The 15,949-nt window shown below is 43.9% G+C and overlaps 1 protein-coding gene across 2 annotated transcripts; it reads right to left on the bottom strand.

The window, feature by feature from the left end:
- Positions 1–2,099: 2,099 nt before the first annotated feature.
- LOC127918382 (uncharacterized) lies at positions 2,100–14,079 on the bottom strand. 2 transcript variants are annotated; one of them, XM_052501657.1, is made up of 4 exons: positions 12,706–14,079; positions 12,445–12,599; positions 11,801–11,988; positions 2,100–2,308 (listed from the first exon to the last, which is right to left on the bottom strand). In XM_052501657.1, exons 1-3 carry the CDS (start codon positions 13,097–13,099, stop codon positions 11,836–11,838), a joined length of 702 nt encoding a protein of 233 aa, XP_052357617.1. In that variant the 5' UTR covers positions 13,100–14,079; the 3' UTR covers positions 2,100–2,308; positions 11,801–11,835. The 2 variants fall into 2 exon arrangements, with proteins under 2 accessions (XP_052357617.1, XP_052357616.1); XM_052501656.1 differs by lacking the exon at positions 2,100–2,308 and adding an exon at positions 11,422–11,704.
- Between the last annotated feature and the right edge of the window lie 1,870 nt (positions 14,080–15,949).

Here is a 15,949-nt window from a genome sequence, read left to right as displayed (position 1 = left end):
GTCTGTGTGTACATCTGGGTGAGAGACACTCCTTATTGGGTAGATTAATATTTGAATTCATAGATGGATACATCTCACCATCCCTCCTACTGTCTCTCCTCTATATCCACCCAGTCATCCCCCTCTCTTCTCTCCCTCCCCTTTCAGAGTTAATATGTTCTGCATCTAGATTAACAAGTCTCAAAAATGTCATGCTTAATTACATACATGTACAGTATCTATGTTATGTTGATTTAGTTCCAAGTCTACTTTGTCAACAGTATGTTGATGTCAGGCTGATCTTTATTGTGGAGAGTACACTCATGTACAACTAGGGGGTTTCTCAGGTGAGGGACAGCTTGGCTGTAGCCCTAAACGATGTGCTGCTACTACTGCTTCTCTCAGCTCATTATCCATGCAGACCACAGGCATGACAGAGACAGAAAAGTGCAGTTTGACCGAAATCTTCCACGTGAGAATTCATAAAATTCATAAAATACCTAAATTCTCAAAGTGATTTTCTAACGGAGCATTATTCACCTGGTATTTTAATACTTAATTCAATAGTTTCAAAGCTCTCTATTCTGTCACCATTCAAGGTGAATAAATGACACATACAGTATGTGTGCTAATCAATTACTCTGATAACACCAATATATCCTCCCCTCCTGTAATATAGGCAAAGAGAATGATGTGCTGTAGTATGAGGATGTTCCCACCATCCTTATTTAGGTTGACTTACTTAACCAATCTCCCTGTAATCTGTTGGAAACCCACCAGTAACAAAGCATCTTCAGGTGGCTCAGATATGTGGTGACAGGAGGACTCTATTTGATGTATGTGTAACAAAGTTAATTATGCCCTGAGCTTGCGAGCTGTTATTAAAATGCTAAACAGTTTAAGGGCTGGATAACATGACAATCTAAACCTGATCAGGATGTGGGAGGGAAGGACAGAGGGAGAAAATAAAACACGTCTGATTTGTATTCGCTGTGGGTGAATGTTATTTCATACATTACAGAATGCAATATGCTTATGGATCATTATTGTCCAAATGAACTCTATGCTGATATATTCACTCTCCCTACCTGTAGTGGTTTGATTTTTCCCTTGGCAGTAATATTTATTATTTTTGATGAATTCAAACAAATAGGTCTAATCTAAACATGCTGCGTCACATATCGACCGTAGTGAAAATTTGCTGCAGAAAAAATGCTTTATTAATTGATCAAAGTATAGCTTTTGCTACATTGAAATGTTCATTAGGCCTATTGGCTCTTCAGAGATGCAGAGGCAGCTCGGTCTCCACTGTCAACATGTAATCAGTCAAAAAGTGCTGCAATCTCCAGCAGCATTGCATCCTCATTGGCATTATCAGTAGCAGGGGTAGCGGAGGCAACCATATCCTTCAGCTCATTGTCATCTTCATAATCGGCGATGAGGTCCTCCAGGCTGGTCTCACTGATGGATTTCTTCATAGAGGTGTCTGTTAGGGTGGAGATCAAATCTTTAGCAGAGTCATCCTTCACATCCTCATCAGTAGTGATCATGTCCTTAGTGCTCTCAGGGGTCAGTGCCATGTCAAGAGTGGATGTCTGGGTAATGGAGTCTGACGTGTGAAGATCTATCATGGTCTCTGATGAGACCATGGAGATCTGGCTCTGAGAGGTAGAAGTGATCCGTGTGTCTGTGTTCATATCTGATGTCTGTGTTTCCATCTGCGCATGTGTCGAAGTGTTGGTAGAGGATGGCGTTCTCTCTGTCCTAGTTGCCATAGACAGAGGTGGGCAGAGGGACTCCGGGTAGCTGCCAGTCCAGCGGGAGGATGGCCAGGTTCCGAGCCAGGGAAAACTGAGAAAGGGAGCTCTACCCGGAGGAAAAGGGTGGTAAGGTTGAGGTCAGAGGGGAAATTGTCTAGATCCTTTAATCTCTGTCTGTCTGTATAGTAATTTAGGTTTCAGAAACTACGTGGGCACGTGGTAGAGTCGGAGAGTCAGGTCTTATGTTAATTTCTCCACGGGGTCTTGCTTGCCGGCGTGTCCTTCGATTTTCTGCACAACACAATTATAACACCCAATGATAACACAGCATTATCAGAAAGATATTTTGCTCACAATCAAATGATACAGCGTGTTTGGTTGTCTCACAGAGTTAGGTCTTTGTCCTGAATTAGTTCCCTTGTCTGTTTCTGGTGTTGTACTTACGGGTTCGTGGTCCTGAGATGATTTCAACAGCTGAACTTTAGTCTGGTCTTTCTCCCTCCCTACCTTTCCATTAATCTTGTCCTTGACCCTTTTGGTTGTAACGTCACCTCCAGACAAGTCTGAACCTGTGTAGATTAGACATTGTGATTTTGAAGACACGTTCTTCCAAGTGGAGCCAATCTCATCTTCATATCTAATCAGCAGACACCCCCAGAACACGCACCAGTATCAGATGCATTATCTTTGTCCTGGTCCTTTCTACTCTGTCTGTTCTGAGAGGGGACGCATTCAGCTTGACTTTCCCACCACAGCAGAAGAGAGTGAACAGCTGCAGGGCCGCCACAGCTGGATGGATGTCTTCTTCTTCTCTTTCTGCTGCGTCTTTGCTTGCTCCTCAGGGAGACCTCAGTGTGTAATCAGTAAGTACATCAGTTAGAAATCTACTGACATTTCAAACTACAATATCAATGTTGAATATACGTAGCCAATGAGCTCTCGCTTGATTGGCAACAAATAGTATTTCCTAAGTGTGTTTCCATGTGAAATATGTTACCCCATAATAACTAGGGTTGGTGCTGTCCGTGATCCTTGGGACGTCCTAAACCCTAACCTCAACCCTTACCTTAACATTTCAATTTCAACATCAGGTCAGAGTTGGGACGTTCCATGGATTCTGTTTAGACTGTTCCTAATAACTATTAGGGCCTACCCCATCGAAGGGCATTGTGACATTATCACTTTTGTCAGAAATATGTCAAATAATCAGATTCAACACAATACATGATTTTCCTTGCTTGTCAAATGCCATTGGTTAAAAATCTCCTCATTTATAACAAGTTTGATGTCTTACCATTGGTCTTTGTTTCATCTATTTCTTTTTCTTTTTCCTGTCGTTTCTGCATTTGTGGTCCTGAGATCCAATGCTATGTTTCTCTCCCCCAACCTTTCCTTTACTCTTGTCCTTGATCCTTTTCCCGTCACCTGCAGAGTAGTCCAAGCCTGTAAGTAAAACATTTCTAAGACACAGGACCCTGTTTTTTTCCAAGTGGAGCCTAGATAATTGTACAATGTAGCAGCACTAATCAATATACACCTCCTAACACTCACTGTATCAGAGTCATTATTGTGTTTGTTTGTATCGTTTATCGTTGTTCCCTTTCTCCCATCACCACTCTGGGAGGGATCAAAGGGTGTTTTCTTCACCTTGACGCAGCTCAGCAGTGTAAACAGCTGAAGAAAGGTCAGGGCTTGAGGGATCCTCTTCTCCTTATAGGTTTATCTTTATGTTCCTGTGTCTCCTTTGGTTTCTCCCTATGGGATACCTCAGGGACAGGGGGCGCTTTAGTCTCTGACCCATGTCACGACAAGGTAGTGTACCGTTGTAATCAATCAAATCAGTTATAGGTTGGGAGATCGTTCAATCAATAATGCGCTCTACCTGAGCTTGTCGACCGTTTTAATGTGGTCTGAGATTATGACATAAGTGTGTTTCCGTGGCAACATGTTACCTCATAATGTTCCCTTATAACAACTAGTTCTCCTTCCTGGTAAGGGGCATTGTGACATCACCAAGTTAGTTATCTTCCACATATCCACCCAGAACTGGAACAGCCTATTTCTATGGACCATGTCTGCCTGTATGTCTGTATTTTCCTGCTGGATCAAATTAAGATCCTACCACTGTATGTCTGTCTGTCTCTCTCTTTCCTTCTCTCCACCTCTCTCTCTCTCTGCCTGTACTCATATTCAACCTCTGCCTTCACCCTATTGCAGCAGTTGATTTTCTCATAATTTGCCTGCATCATGTTGCAAGGAGAGAGTGGCTGAGCACAGGTCAATCACTCCACAATGAGTATGGTTATACAGTTGATTATCAAGTGCCACATTCAACAGACTACTACTGTTGGCAATCAGAATACATTATTGTTGTAGTCCAAGAGTCGACTCATTGAATACATGCAGCCCAGTGGGCAAGAGTCATGGCAACACGTCTATTCATACCTCCTCTATGTTTGCACTATTAAAAGCAGATCGCCGCCACATGTAGCATTAGAGACAGCAAGCCTCCTTGGCTCAGCACCTGTTATAGTGTCAGCTTTAAAGTGCTACATGTCAGCCTGACAATTACTCTGTGTGTCATCAGCAGAGGTGATTAGTGATAAAGCTCACAGAACATGATAGGCTAATGTTACGCCCCTGAAAACAGGGGAGAAATAATCACGAGAGTGATACGTTGTTGTATTCTCAATTCAATGTTTAGTTCAATGAGAAAAGTCCGCGATTTCCCCAGGAATATGGGTGGAGACCAGAGCAATCGATCTCCGGCTCATAGATTAAGAGCATTTCGTAGATCACAGATTAACACTTTTGGCACCACAAAATAAAGTAATCAATATAATGTTTTCACATTACTCTCACAATTCGTACCCTTGTACACTTGACGGATTTTAACACAATTATATGAATGTTATCAATCTCTATCAACTAATACTGAATGCATCTTTTTAACCTTAGATGTTTTAAAATCCTCACATACTATGAATTTACTAATACCTTTTAATGTATAACAGGCTATGAATATTTCCTTTAACCTGTCACACTCTCCCAGACAAAATAAATGTTGTCCCAACATTACCAACATTGTCTTCTTCAACAGTCCGTATGCACTGGACCAAGTGGTTAGAGTGTTGGACTAGTAACCGGAAGGTTGCAAGTTCAAACCCCCGAGCTGACAAGGTACAGGCAGTTAACCCACTGTTCCTGTTCCTAGGCTGCCATTGAAAATAAGAATTTGTTCTTAACTGACTTGCCTGGTTAAATAAAGATCAAATAAATAAATAAAAAACTTGGTGCAACTCAGGCAAATTTTCAGCAGGCAAGTCTTTAACTGTTGTTGTCTCCTCCAGCCGCTTTTCAACAAGAGGCTGTGCTGGTAGCATATCAGGGACTGGCACTGCAACTGTCTGTCTCACTGCTGGGGGCCTGTGTTCCCACTCTCGCTGTTTCAGCATTCCTCTCCTCAGGTACTGAAGGAGATGTGGAACCTGTAGCGGCTCATGATGAAGGTCATATTCATCCCCGCTGTCTTCATCAGAATCTAGAGGCTGTGATGCAGGCTGGTGTCTCCTCCTCCTCGTTTTCTGACATTTGTCCACTTTGGTAATTTCTGGTTGTGTCTCAAAAGGTAAGTGGTCACAGGACATGAGCAGGTTTCTGTGCAGGACCCTGGAGCGTCCCCTACCCCTTTCTGGTCTCAATTCATAAATCGGCAGGGCTGAACCCATTTGTCTCACCACTGTGTGAATTGTATCTTCCCAATAGTTACGGAGTTTTCCTGGTCCTCCTCTTGGTGTCAGGTTTTTAATCAGAACTCGCTCGCCAGGCTGTAGCACTGGACTCCTAACTTTAGTGTCATAGTACTTCTTACTTCTTTCAGCGGCTTTCTGAGCATTTTCATTTGCAATGGCGTATGCTTCTTCCATCCCTCGTTTCCAGTTCTCCACGTATTCTCGCTGGTTACTGGAATCTGCCTCTGTGCACAATCCAAAGAGCATATCAACTGGAAGCCTGGGTGATCTCCCAAACAGAAGATAAAATGGTGAATAGCCAGTCACTTCACAACGGGTGCAGTTATAGGCATAAACCATTTGTTCAGAGACTCCTTCAATTTGACTTTTGTGTCTCAGTTAGTGTCTTTAACATTTGCAACAATGTTCTGTTCATGCGTTCCGCTTGACCGTTTCCCATCGGGTGATAGGGTGTTGTTCTGGACCCCGCCATGCCACTGAGTTTCTTTAACTGATGGAACAACTGGTTTTCAAATTCTCCCCCTTGGTCATGGTGGATGCGGGATGGGAACCCAAACTTCAGGGCAAAGTCATTGAAGATGAGATTTGCAGCGGTTTTACCTGACTTTGTTGTGGTGGCGTAGACTTGAGTGAAACATGTCAAATGATCAACAATCACGAGGATGTACTCATATCCCCCTTTGCATCTGTCGAGATGAAGGAAGTCTATACATACCAGTTCAAATGGCTGTGTTGTCACAATGTTTGTCAGAGGAGCTCTTGTTGCATGGGCTGACTTTTCTGTTTGACACAGCTTCAAGTTTTAGTCACATAGTGCTCAATGTCAGATTGCATATATGGCCAGAAGAAGCGGTCACATACTAGTGGTACAGCGTGCGGTCAGTACCTTGGTGTCCCATGTTATTGTGCAACTCTTCCATCACTTTACCTTTGTACTGCTCTGGTAGAACTAACTGCTTGCGGGCTTTAGTGATTCTGTACAGAATGCCATCACTGTCTATTGTCAATTTGTCCCATTCTCTGAATAGGCATTTTGTCTTTGGACTGAATTTCTTTTGCTCTTTAACTGGCGGTTTGGAACCAGACAGTTTGAAATTGAGCACAGGACGGATGACCGGATCAGATTCTTGTGCTTCTCTTATCCCATCTTTTGGGATCGAGCTGGTTGTTGCAGTGGTTGTCTCACCTAATTTTAGAACACACTCAAGAACCTCCAGAAGCTAACCAGCTAACTAGCTACAAGCTATTTCGTCATTGTTAGTTTTTTTAACCTGGATAACACTCGCCAGTCCAGCCCCCTGCCCCATCCACCGCTGCCCCTGGACTCTGATCACTTGGCTACATAGCTGATGCACGCTGGACTGTCCATTAATCACGGTACTCCATTCTGCTTGTTTGTTTTATCTGTCGGCCCCGTTGCCTTGTCAATGCCATTTTACCTGCTGTTGTTGTGCTAGCTGATTAGCTGTTGTCTCACCCACTGCTTCAGCTAGCTTTCCCAATTTAACACCTGTGATTACTGTATGCCTCGCTGTATGTCTCTCTCAAATGTCAATATGCCTTGTATACTGTTGCTCAGGTTAGTTATCATTGTTTTAGTTCACAATGGAGCCCCTAGTCCCACTCCTCATACCTCCTTTGTCCCACCTCCCACATATGCGGTGACCTCACCCATTACAACCAGCATGTCCAGAGATAAAACCTTTCTCATCATCACCCAGTGCCTGGGCTTACCTCTGCCGTACCCGCACCCCACCATACCCCTGTCTGCGCATTATGCCCTGAATATATTCTACCATGCCCAGAAACCTGCTCCTCTTAATCTCTGTCCCCAACGCTCTAGGCGACCAGTTTTGATAGCCTTTAGCCGCACCCTCATACTACTCCTTCTCTGTTCCCTCGGGTGATGTGAAGGTACACCCAGGCCCTGCATGTCCCCAGGCACCCTCATTTGTTGACTTCTGTGATCGAAAAAGCCTTGGTTTCATGCATGTCAACATCAGAAGCGTCCTCCCTAAGTTTGTTTTACTCACTGCTTTAGCACACTCTGCTAACCCTGATGTCCTTGCCGTGTCTGAATCCTGGCTCAGGAAGGCCACCAAAAATTCAGAGATTTCCATACCCAACTATAACATCTTCCGTCAAGATAGAACTGCCAAAGGGGAGGAGTTGCAGTCTACTGCAGAGATAGCCTGCAAAGTAATGTCATACTTTCAGGTCCATACCCAAACAGTTCGAACTACTAATTCTGAAAATTACTCTCTCCAGAAATAAGTCTCTCACTGTTGCCGCCTGCTACCGACCCCCCTCAGCTCCCAGCTGTGCCCTGGACACCATTTGTGAATTGATTGCCCCCCATCAAGCTTCAGAGTTTGTTCTGTTAGGTGACCTAAACTGGGATATGCTTAACACCCCGGCAGTCCTACAATCTAAGCTAGATGCCCTCAATCTCACACAAATCATCAAAGAACCCACCAGGTACAACCCTAACTCTGTAAGCAAGGGCACCCTCATAGACGTCATCCTGACCAACTGGCCCTCCAAATACACCTCCGCTGTCTTCAACCAGGATCTCAGCGACCACTGCCTCATTGCCTGTATCCGCTACTTTGCCGCAGTCAAACGACCGCCCCTCATCACTGTCAAACGCTCCCTAAAAAACTTCTGTGAGCAGGCCTTTCTAATCGACCTGGCCCGGGTATCCTGGAAGGACATTGACCTCATCCCGTCAGTTGAGGATGCCTGGTCATTCTTTAAGAGTAACTTCCTCACCATTTTAGATAAGCATGCTCCGTTCAAAAAAATGCAGAACTAAGAACAGATACAGCCCTTGGTTCACTCCAGACCTGACTGCCCTCGACCAGCACAAAAACATCCTGTGGCGGACTGCAATAGCATCGAACAGTCCCCGCGATATGCAACTGTTCAGGGAAGTCAGGAACCAATACACGCAGTCAGTCAGGAAAGCTAAGGCCAGCTTCTTCAGGCAGAAGTTTGCATCCTGTAGCTCCAACTCCAAAAGTTCTGGGACACTGTGAAGTCCATGGAGAACAAGAGCACCTCCTCCCAGCTGCCCACCTGCACTGAGGCTAGGGAGCACGGTCACCACCGATAAATCCATGATTATCGAAAACTTCAATAAGCATTTCTCAACGGCTGGCTAGTAAAACCAAATGCATGCTTTTCAACCGATCGCTGCCTGCACCCGCATGCCCGACTAGCATCACCACACTGGATGGTTCCAACCTTGAATATGTGGACACCTATAAGTACCTAGGTGTCTGGCTAGACTGCAAACTCTCCTTCCAGACCCATATCAAACATCTCCAATCGAAAATCAAATCAAGAGTCGGCTTTCTATTCCGCAACAAAGCCTCCTTCACTCACTCTGCCAAGCTTACCCTAGTAAAACTGACTATCCTACCGATCCTCGACTTTGGCGATGTCATCTACAAAATTGCTTCCAACACTCCACTCAGCAAATTGAATGCAGTTTATCACAGTGCCATCCGTTTTGTCACTAAAGCACCTTATACTACCCACCACTGCGACTTGTATGCTCTAGTCGGCTGGGCCTCGCATATTCGTCGCCAGACCCACTGGCTCCAGGTCATCTACAAGGCCATGCTAGGTAAAGCTCCGCCTTATCTCAGTTCACTGGTCACGATGGCAACACCCATCCGTAGCACGCGCTCCAGCAGGTGTATCTCACTGATCATCCCTAAAGCCAACACCCCATTCGGCCGCCTTTCGTTCCAGTACTCTGCTGCCTGTGACTGGAACGAATTGCAAAAATCGCTGAAGTTGGAGACTTTTATCTCCCTCAACAACTTCAAACATCAGCTATCTGAGCAGCTAACCGATCGCTGCAACTGTACATAATCTATTGGTAAATAGCCCACCCATGTCTGTGTGTACATCTGGGTGAGAGACACTCCTTATTGGGTAGATTAATATTTGAATTCATAGATGGATACATCTCACCATCCCTCCTACTGTCTCTCCTCTATATCCACCCAGTCATCCCCCTCTCTTCTCTCCCTCCCCTTTCAGAGTTAATATGTTCTGCATCTAGATTAACAAGTCTCAAAAATGTCATGCTTAATTACATACATGTACAGTATCTATGTTATGTTGATTTAGTTCCAAGTCTACTTTGTCAACAGTATGTTGATGTCAGGCTGATCTTTATTGTGGAGAGTACACTCATGTACAACTAGGGGGTTTCTCAGGTGAGGGACAGCTTGGCTGTAGCCCTAAACGATGTGCTGCTACTACTGCTTCTCTCAGCTCATTATCCATGCAGACCACAGGCATGACAGAGACAGAAAAGTGCAGTTTGACCGAAATCTTCCACGTGAGAATTCATAAAATTCATAAAATACCTAAATTCTCAAAGTGATTTTCTAACGGAGCATTATTCACCTGGTATTTTAATACTTAATTCAATAGTTTCAAAGCTCTCTATTCTGTCACCATTCAAGGTGAATAAATGACACATACAGTATGTGTGCTAATCAATTACTCTGATAACACCAATATATCCTCCTCCTGTAATATAGGCAAAGAGAATGATGTGCTGTAGTATGAGGATGTTCCCACCATCCTTATTTAGGTTGACTTACTTAACCAATCTCCCTGTAATCTGTTGGAAACCCACCAGTAACAAAGCATCTTCAGGTGGCTCAGATATGTGGTGACAGGAGGACTCTATTTGATGTATGTGTAACAAAGTTAATTATGCCCTGAGCTTGCGAGCTGTTATTAAAATGCTAAACAGTTTAAGGGCTGGATAACATGACAATCTAAACCTGATCAGGATGTGGGAGGGAAGGACAGAGGGAGAAAATAAAACACGTCTGATTTGTATTCGCTGTGGGTGAATGTTATTTCATACATTACAGAATGCAATATGCTTATGGATCATTATTGTCCAAATGAACTCTATGCTGATATATTCACTCTCCCTACCTGTAGTGGTTTGATTTTTCCCTTGGCAGTAATATTTATTATTTTTGATGAATTCAAACAAATAGGTCTAATCTAAACATGCTGCGTCACATATCGACCGTAGTGAAAATTTGCTGCAGAAAAAATGCTTTATTAATTGATCAAAGTATAGCTTTTGCTACATTGAAATGTTCATTAGGCCTATTGGCTCTTCAGAGATGCAGAGGCAGCTCGGTCTCCACTGTCAACATGTAATCAGTCAAAAAGTGCTGCAATCTCCAGCAGCATTGCATCCTCATTGGCATTATCAGTAGCAGGGGTAGCGGAGGCAACCATATCCTTCAGCTCATTGTCATCTTCATAATCGGCGATGAGGTCCTCCAGGCTGGTCTCACTGATGGATTTCTTCATAGAGGTGTCTGTTAGGTGGAGATCAAATCTTTAGCAGAGTCATCCTTCACATCCTCATCAGTAGTGATCATGTCCTTAGTGCTCTCAGGGGTCAGTGCCATGTCAAGAGTGGATGTCTGGGTAATGGAGTCTGACGTGTGAAGATCTATCATGGTCTCTGATCAGACCATGGAGATCTGGCTCTGAGAGGTAGAAGTGATCCGTGTGTCTGTGTTCATATCTGATGTCTGTGTTTCCATCTGCGCATGTGTCGAAGTGTTGGTAGAGGATGGCGTTCTCTCTGTCCTAGCTGCCATAGACGAGGTGGGCAGAGGGACTCCGGGTAGCTGCCAGTCCAGCGGGAGGATGGCCAGGTTCCGAGCCAGGGAAAACTGAGAAAGGGAGCTCTACCCGGAGGAAAAGGGTGGTAAGGTTGAGGTCAGAGGGAAATTGTCTAGATCCTTTAATCTCTGTCTGTCTGTATAGTAATTTAGGTTTCAGAAACTTACGTGGGCACGTGGTAGAGTCGGAGAGTCAGGTCTTATGTTAATTTCCTCCACAGGGTCTTCACTTGCCGGCGTGTCCTTCGATTTTCCTGCACAACACAATTATAACACCCAATGATAACACAGCATTATCAGAAAGATATTTTGCTCACAATCAAATGATACAGCGTGTTTGGTTGTCTCACAGAGTTAGGTCTTTGTCCTGAATTAGTTCCCTTGTCTGTTTCTGGTGTTGTACTTACGGGTTCGTGGTCCTGAGATGATTTCAACAGCTGAACTTTAGTCTGGTCTTTCTCCCTCCCTACCTTTCCATTAATCTTGTCCTTGACCCTTTTGGTTGTAACGTCACCTCCAGACAAGTCTGAACCTGTGTAGATTAGACATTGTGATTTTGAAGACACGTTCTTCCAAGTGGAGCCAATCTCATTCTATATCTAATCAGCAGACACCCCAGAACACTCACCAGTATCAGATGCATTATCTTTGTCCTGGTCCTTTCTACTCTGTCTGTTCTGAGAGGGACGAGACTTCCTCAGCTTGACTTTCCCACCACAGCAGAAGAGTGAACAGCTGCAGGGCCGCCACAGCTGGATGGATGCTCTTCTTCTTCTCTTTCTGCTGCGTCTTCTTTGCTTGCTCCTCAGGGGAGACCTCAGTGTCGCAATCAGTAAGTACATCAGTTAGAAATCTACTGACATTTCAAACTACAATATCAATGTTGAATATACGTAGCCAATGAGCTCTCGCTTGATTGGCAACAAATAGTATTTCCTAAGTGTGTTTCCATGTGAAAATGTTACCCCATAATAACTAGGGTTAGTGCTGTCCGTGATCCTTGGGACGTCCCTACCCTAAACCCTAACCCTAACCCTTACCTTAACTATTTCAATTTCAACATCAAAGGTCAGAGTTGGGACGTTCCATGGATTCTGTTTAGACTGTTCCTAATAACTATTAGGGCCTACCCCATCCGAAGGGCATTGTGACATTATCACATTTGTCAAGCCATGTCAAAGAATAAGATTCAACACAATATGCTGTGTTTTCCTTATCAGTTGTCAAATGCATTGGTTAATCCTCATTTATAAGCAAGTTTGGATGTCTTACCGAGTTAGGTCTTTGTTTAATGTCATTTTCTTTTTCTTTTTCCTGTGTCGTTCTGCATTTGTGGTCCTGAGATTCAATGCTATGTTTCTCTCCCCCAACCTTTCCTTTACTCTTGTCCTTGATCCTTTTCACGTCACCTGCAGAGTAGTCCAAGCCTGTAAGTAAAACATTTCTAAGACACAGGACCTGTTTTTTCCAAGTGGAGCCTAGATAATTGTACAATGTAGCAGCACTAATCAATATACACCTCCTAACACTCACCAGTATCAGAGTCATTATTGTTGTTTGTATCGTTTATCGTTGTTCCCTTTCTCCCATCACCACTCTGGGAGGGATCAAAGGGTGTTTTCTTCACCTTGACGCAGCTCAGCAGTGTAAACAGCTGAAGAAAGGTCAGGGCTTGAGGGATCCTCTTCTCCTTGGGTTTATCTTTATGTTCCTGTGTCTCCTTTGGTTTCTCCCTATGGGATACCTCAGGGACAGGGTCACTTAGTCTCTGACCCATGTCACGACAAGGTAGTGTACCGTTGTAATCAATCAAATCAGTTATAGGTTGGGAGATCGTTCGAATGTAGCTAATGCGCTCTACCTGAGCTTGTCTGACCGTTTTAATGTGGTCTGAGATTATGACATAAGTGTGTTTCCGTGGCAACATGTTACCTCATAATGTTCCCTTATAACAACTAGTTCTCCTTCCCTGGTAAAGGGGCATTGTGACATCACCAAGTTAGTTATCTTCCACATATCCACCCAGAACTGGAACAGCCTATTTCTATGGACCATGTCTGCCTGTATGTCTGTATTTTCCTGCTGGATCAAATTAAGATCCTACCACTGTATGTCTGTCTGTCTCTCTCTTTCCTTCTCTCCACCTCTCTCTCTCTCTGCCTGTACTCATATTCAACCTCTGCCTTCACCCTATTGCAGCAGTTGATTTTCTCATAATTTGCCTGCATCATGTTGCAAGGAGAGAGTGGCTGAGCACAGGTCAATCACTCCACAATGAGTATGGTTATACAGTTGATTATCAAGTGCCACATTCAACAGACTACTACTGTTGGCAATCAGAATACATTATTGTTGTAGTCCAAGAGTCGACTCATTGAATACATGCAGCCCAGTGGGCAAGAGTCATGGCAACACGTCTATTCATACCTCCTCTATGTTTGCACTATTAAAAGCAGATCGCCGCCACATGTAGCATTAGAGACAGCAAGCCTCCTTGGCTCAGCACCTGTTATAGTGTCAGCTTTAAAGTGCTACATGTCAGCCTGACAATTACTCTGTGTGTCATCAGCAGAGGTGATTAGTGATAAAAGCTCACAGAACATGATAGGCTAATGTTACGCCCCTGAAAACAGGGGAGAAATAATCACGAGAGTGATACGTTGTTGTATTCTCAATTCAATGTTTAGTTCAATGAGAAAAGTCCGCGATTTCCCCAGGAATATGGGTGGAGACCAGAGCAATCGATCTCCGGCTCATAGATTAAGAGCATTTCGTAGATCACAGATTAACACTTTTTGGCACCACAAAATAAAGTAATCAATATAATGTTTTCACATTACTCTCACAATTCGTACCCCTTGTACACTTGACGGATTTTAACACAATTATATGAATGTTATCAATCTCTATCAACTAATACTGAATGCATCTTTTTAACCTTAGATGTTTTAAAATCCTCACATACTATGAATTTACTAATACCTTTTAATGTATAACAGGCTATGAATATTTCCTTTAACCTGTCACACTCTCCCAGACAAAATAAATGTTGTCCCAACATTACCAACATTGTCTTCTTCAACAGTCCGTATGCACTGGACCAAGTGGTTAGAGTGTTGGACTAGTAACCGGAAGGTTGCAAAAGTTCAAACCCCGAGCTGACAAGGTACAGGCAGTTAACCCACTGTTCCTGTTCCTAGGCTGCCATTGAAAATAAAATTTGTTCTTAACTGACTTGCCTGGTTAAATAAAGATCAAATAAATAAATAAAAACTTGGTGCAACTCAGGCAAATTTTCAGCAGGCAAGTCTTTAACTGTTGTTGTCTCCTCCAGCCGCTTTTCAACAAGAGGCTGTGCTGGTAGCATATCAGGGACTGGCACTGCAACTGTCTGTCTCACTGCTGGGGGGCCTGTGTTCCCACTCTCTCGCTGTTTCAGCATTCCTCTCCTCAGGTACTGAAGGAGATGTAGAACCTGTAGCGGCTCATGATGAAGGTCATATTCATCCCCTGCTGTCTTCATCAGAATCTAGAGGCTGTGATGCAGGCTGGTGTCTCCTCCTCCTCGTTTTCTGACATTTGTCCACTTTGGTAATTTCTGGTTGTGTCTCAAAAGGTAAGTGGTCACAGGACATGAGCAGGTTTCTGTTGCAGGACCCTGGAGCGTCCCTACCCTTTCTGGTCTCAATTCATAAATCGGGGGGCTGAACCCATTTGTCTCACCACTGTGTGAATTGTATCTTCCCAATAGTTACGGAGTTTTCCTGGTCCTCCTCTTGGTGTCAGGTTTTTAATCAGAACTCGCTCGCCAGGCTGTAGCACTGGACTCCTAACTTTAGTGTCATAGTACTTCTTACTTCTTTCAGCGGCTTTCTGAGCATTTTCATTTGCAATGGCGTATGCTTCTTCCATCCTCGTTTCCAGTTCTCCACGTATTCTCGCTGGTTACTGGAATCTGCCTCTGTGCACAATCCAAAGAGCATATCAACTGGAAGCCTGGGTGATCTCCCAAACAGAAGATAAAATGGTGAATAGCCAGTCACTTCACAACGGGTGCAGTTATAGGCATAAACCATTTTGTTCAGAGACTCCTTCCAATTTGACTTTTGTGTCTCAGTTAGTGTCTTTAACATTTGCAACAATGTTCTGTTCATGCGTTCCGCTGACCGTTTCCCATCGGGTGATAGGGTGTTGTTCTGGACCCCGCCATGCCACTGAGTTTCTTTAACTGATGGAACAACTGGTTTTCAAATTCTCCCCCCCTTGGTCATGGTGGATCGGATGGGAACCAAACTTCAGGGCAAAGTCATTGAAGATGAGATTTGCAGCGTTTTTATTGACTTTGTTGTGGTGGCGTAGACTTGAGTGAAACATGTCAAATGATCAACAATCACGATGTACTCATATCCCCCTTTGCATCTGTCGAGATGAAGGGAAGTCTATACATACCAGTTCAAATGGCTGTGTTGTCACAATGTTTTTGTCGAAGGAGCTCTTGTTGCATGGGCTGGCTTTTTCTGCTTTGACACAGCTTCAAGTTTTAGTCAGTGTCAATGTCAGATTGCAGGTATGGCCAGAAGAACGGTCACATACTAGTGGAATTTTAGCGTGCGGTCAGTACCTTTGGTGTCCCATGTTATTGTGCAACTCTTCCATCACTTTACCTTGTACTGCTCTGGTAGAACTAACTGCTTAAGCGGGCTTTAGTGATTCTGTACAGAATGCCATCACTGTCTATTGTCAATTTGTCCCATTCTCTGAATAGGCATTTTGTCTT

This window comes from Oncorhynchus keta, unplaced genomic scaffold (assembly GCF_023373465.1).
Source record: "Oncorhynchus keta strain PuntledgeMale-10-30-2019 unplaced genomic scaffold, Oket_V2 Un_contig_14087_pilon_pilon, whole genome shotgun sequence".
NCBI lineage: Eukaryota > Metazoa > Chordata > Actinopteri > Salmoniformes > Salmonidae > Oncorhynchus > Oncorhynchus keta.
The sequence above is the reverse complement of the archived record's forward strand: the minus strand, read 5'-3'. Positions and strand labels throughout refer to the sequence as shown.

Bases quoted from the DNA above. Each gene is read 5' to 3' on its own strand.
- LOC127918382 (XM_052501657.1), bottom strand. From the start codon at position 13,099: ATGTTGCCACGGAAACACACTTATGTCATAATCTCAGACCACATTAAA. The intron at 12,600-12,705 runs GTGAGTGTTAGG...TTTTACTTACAG, and splicing joins CAATAATGACTCTGATACTG to GCTTGGACTACTCTGCAGGT. The intron at 11,989-12,444 runs GTAAGACATCCA...TGCGACACTGAG, and splicing joins TTAAACAAAGACCTAACTCG to GTCTCCCCTGAGGAGCAAGC.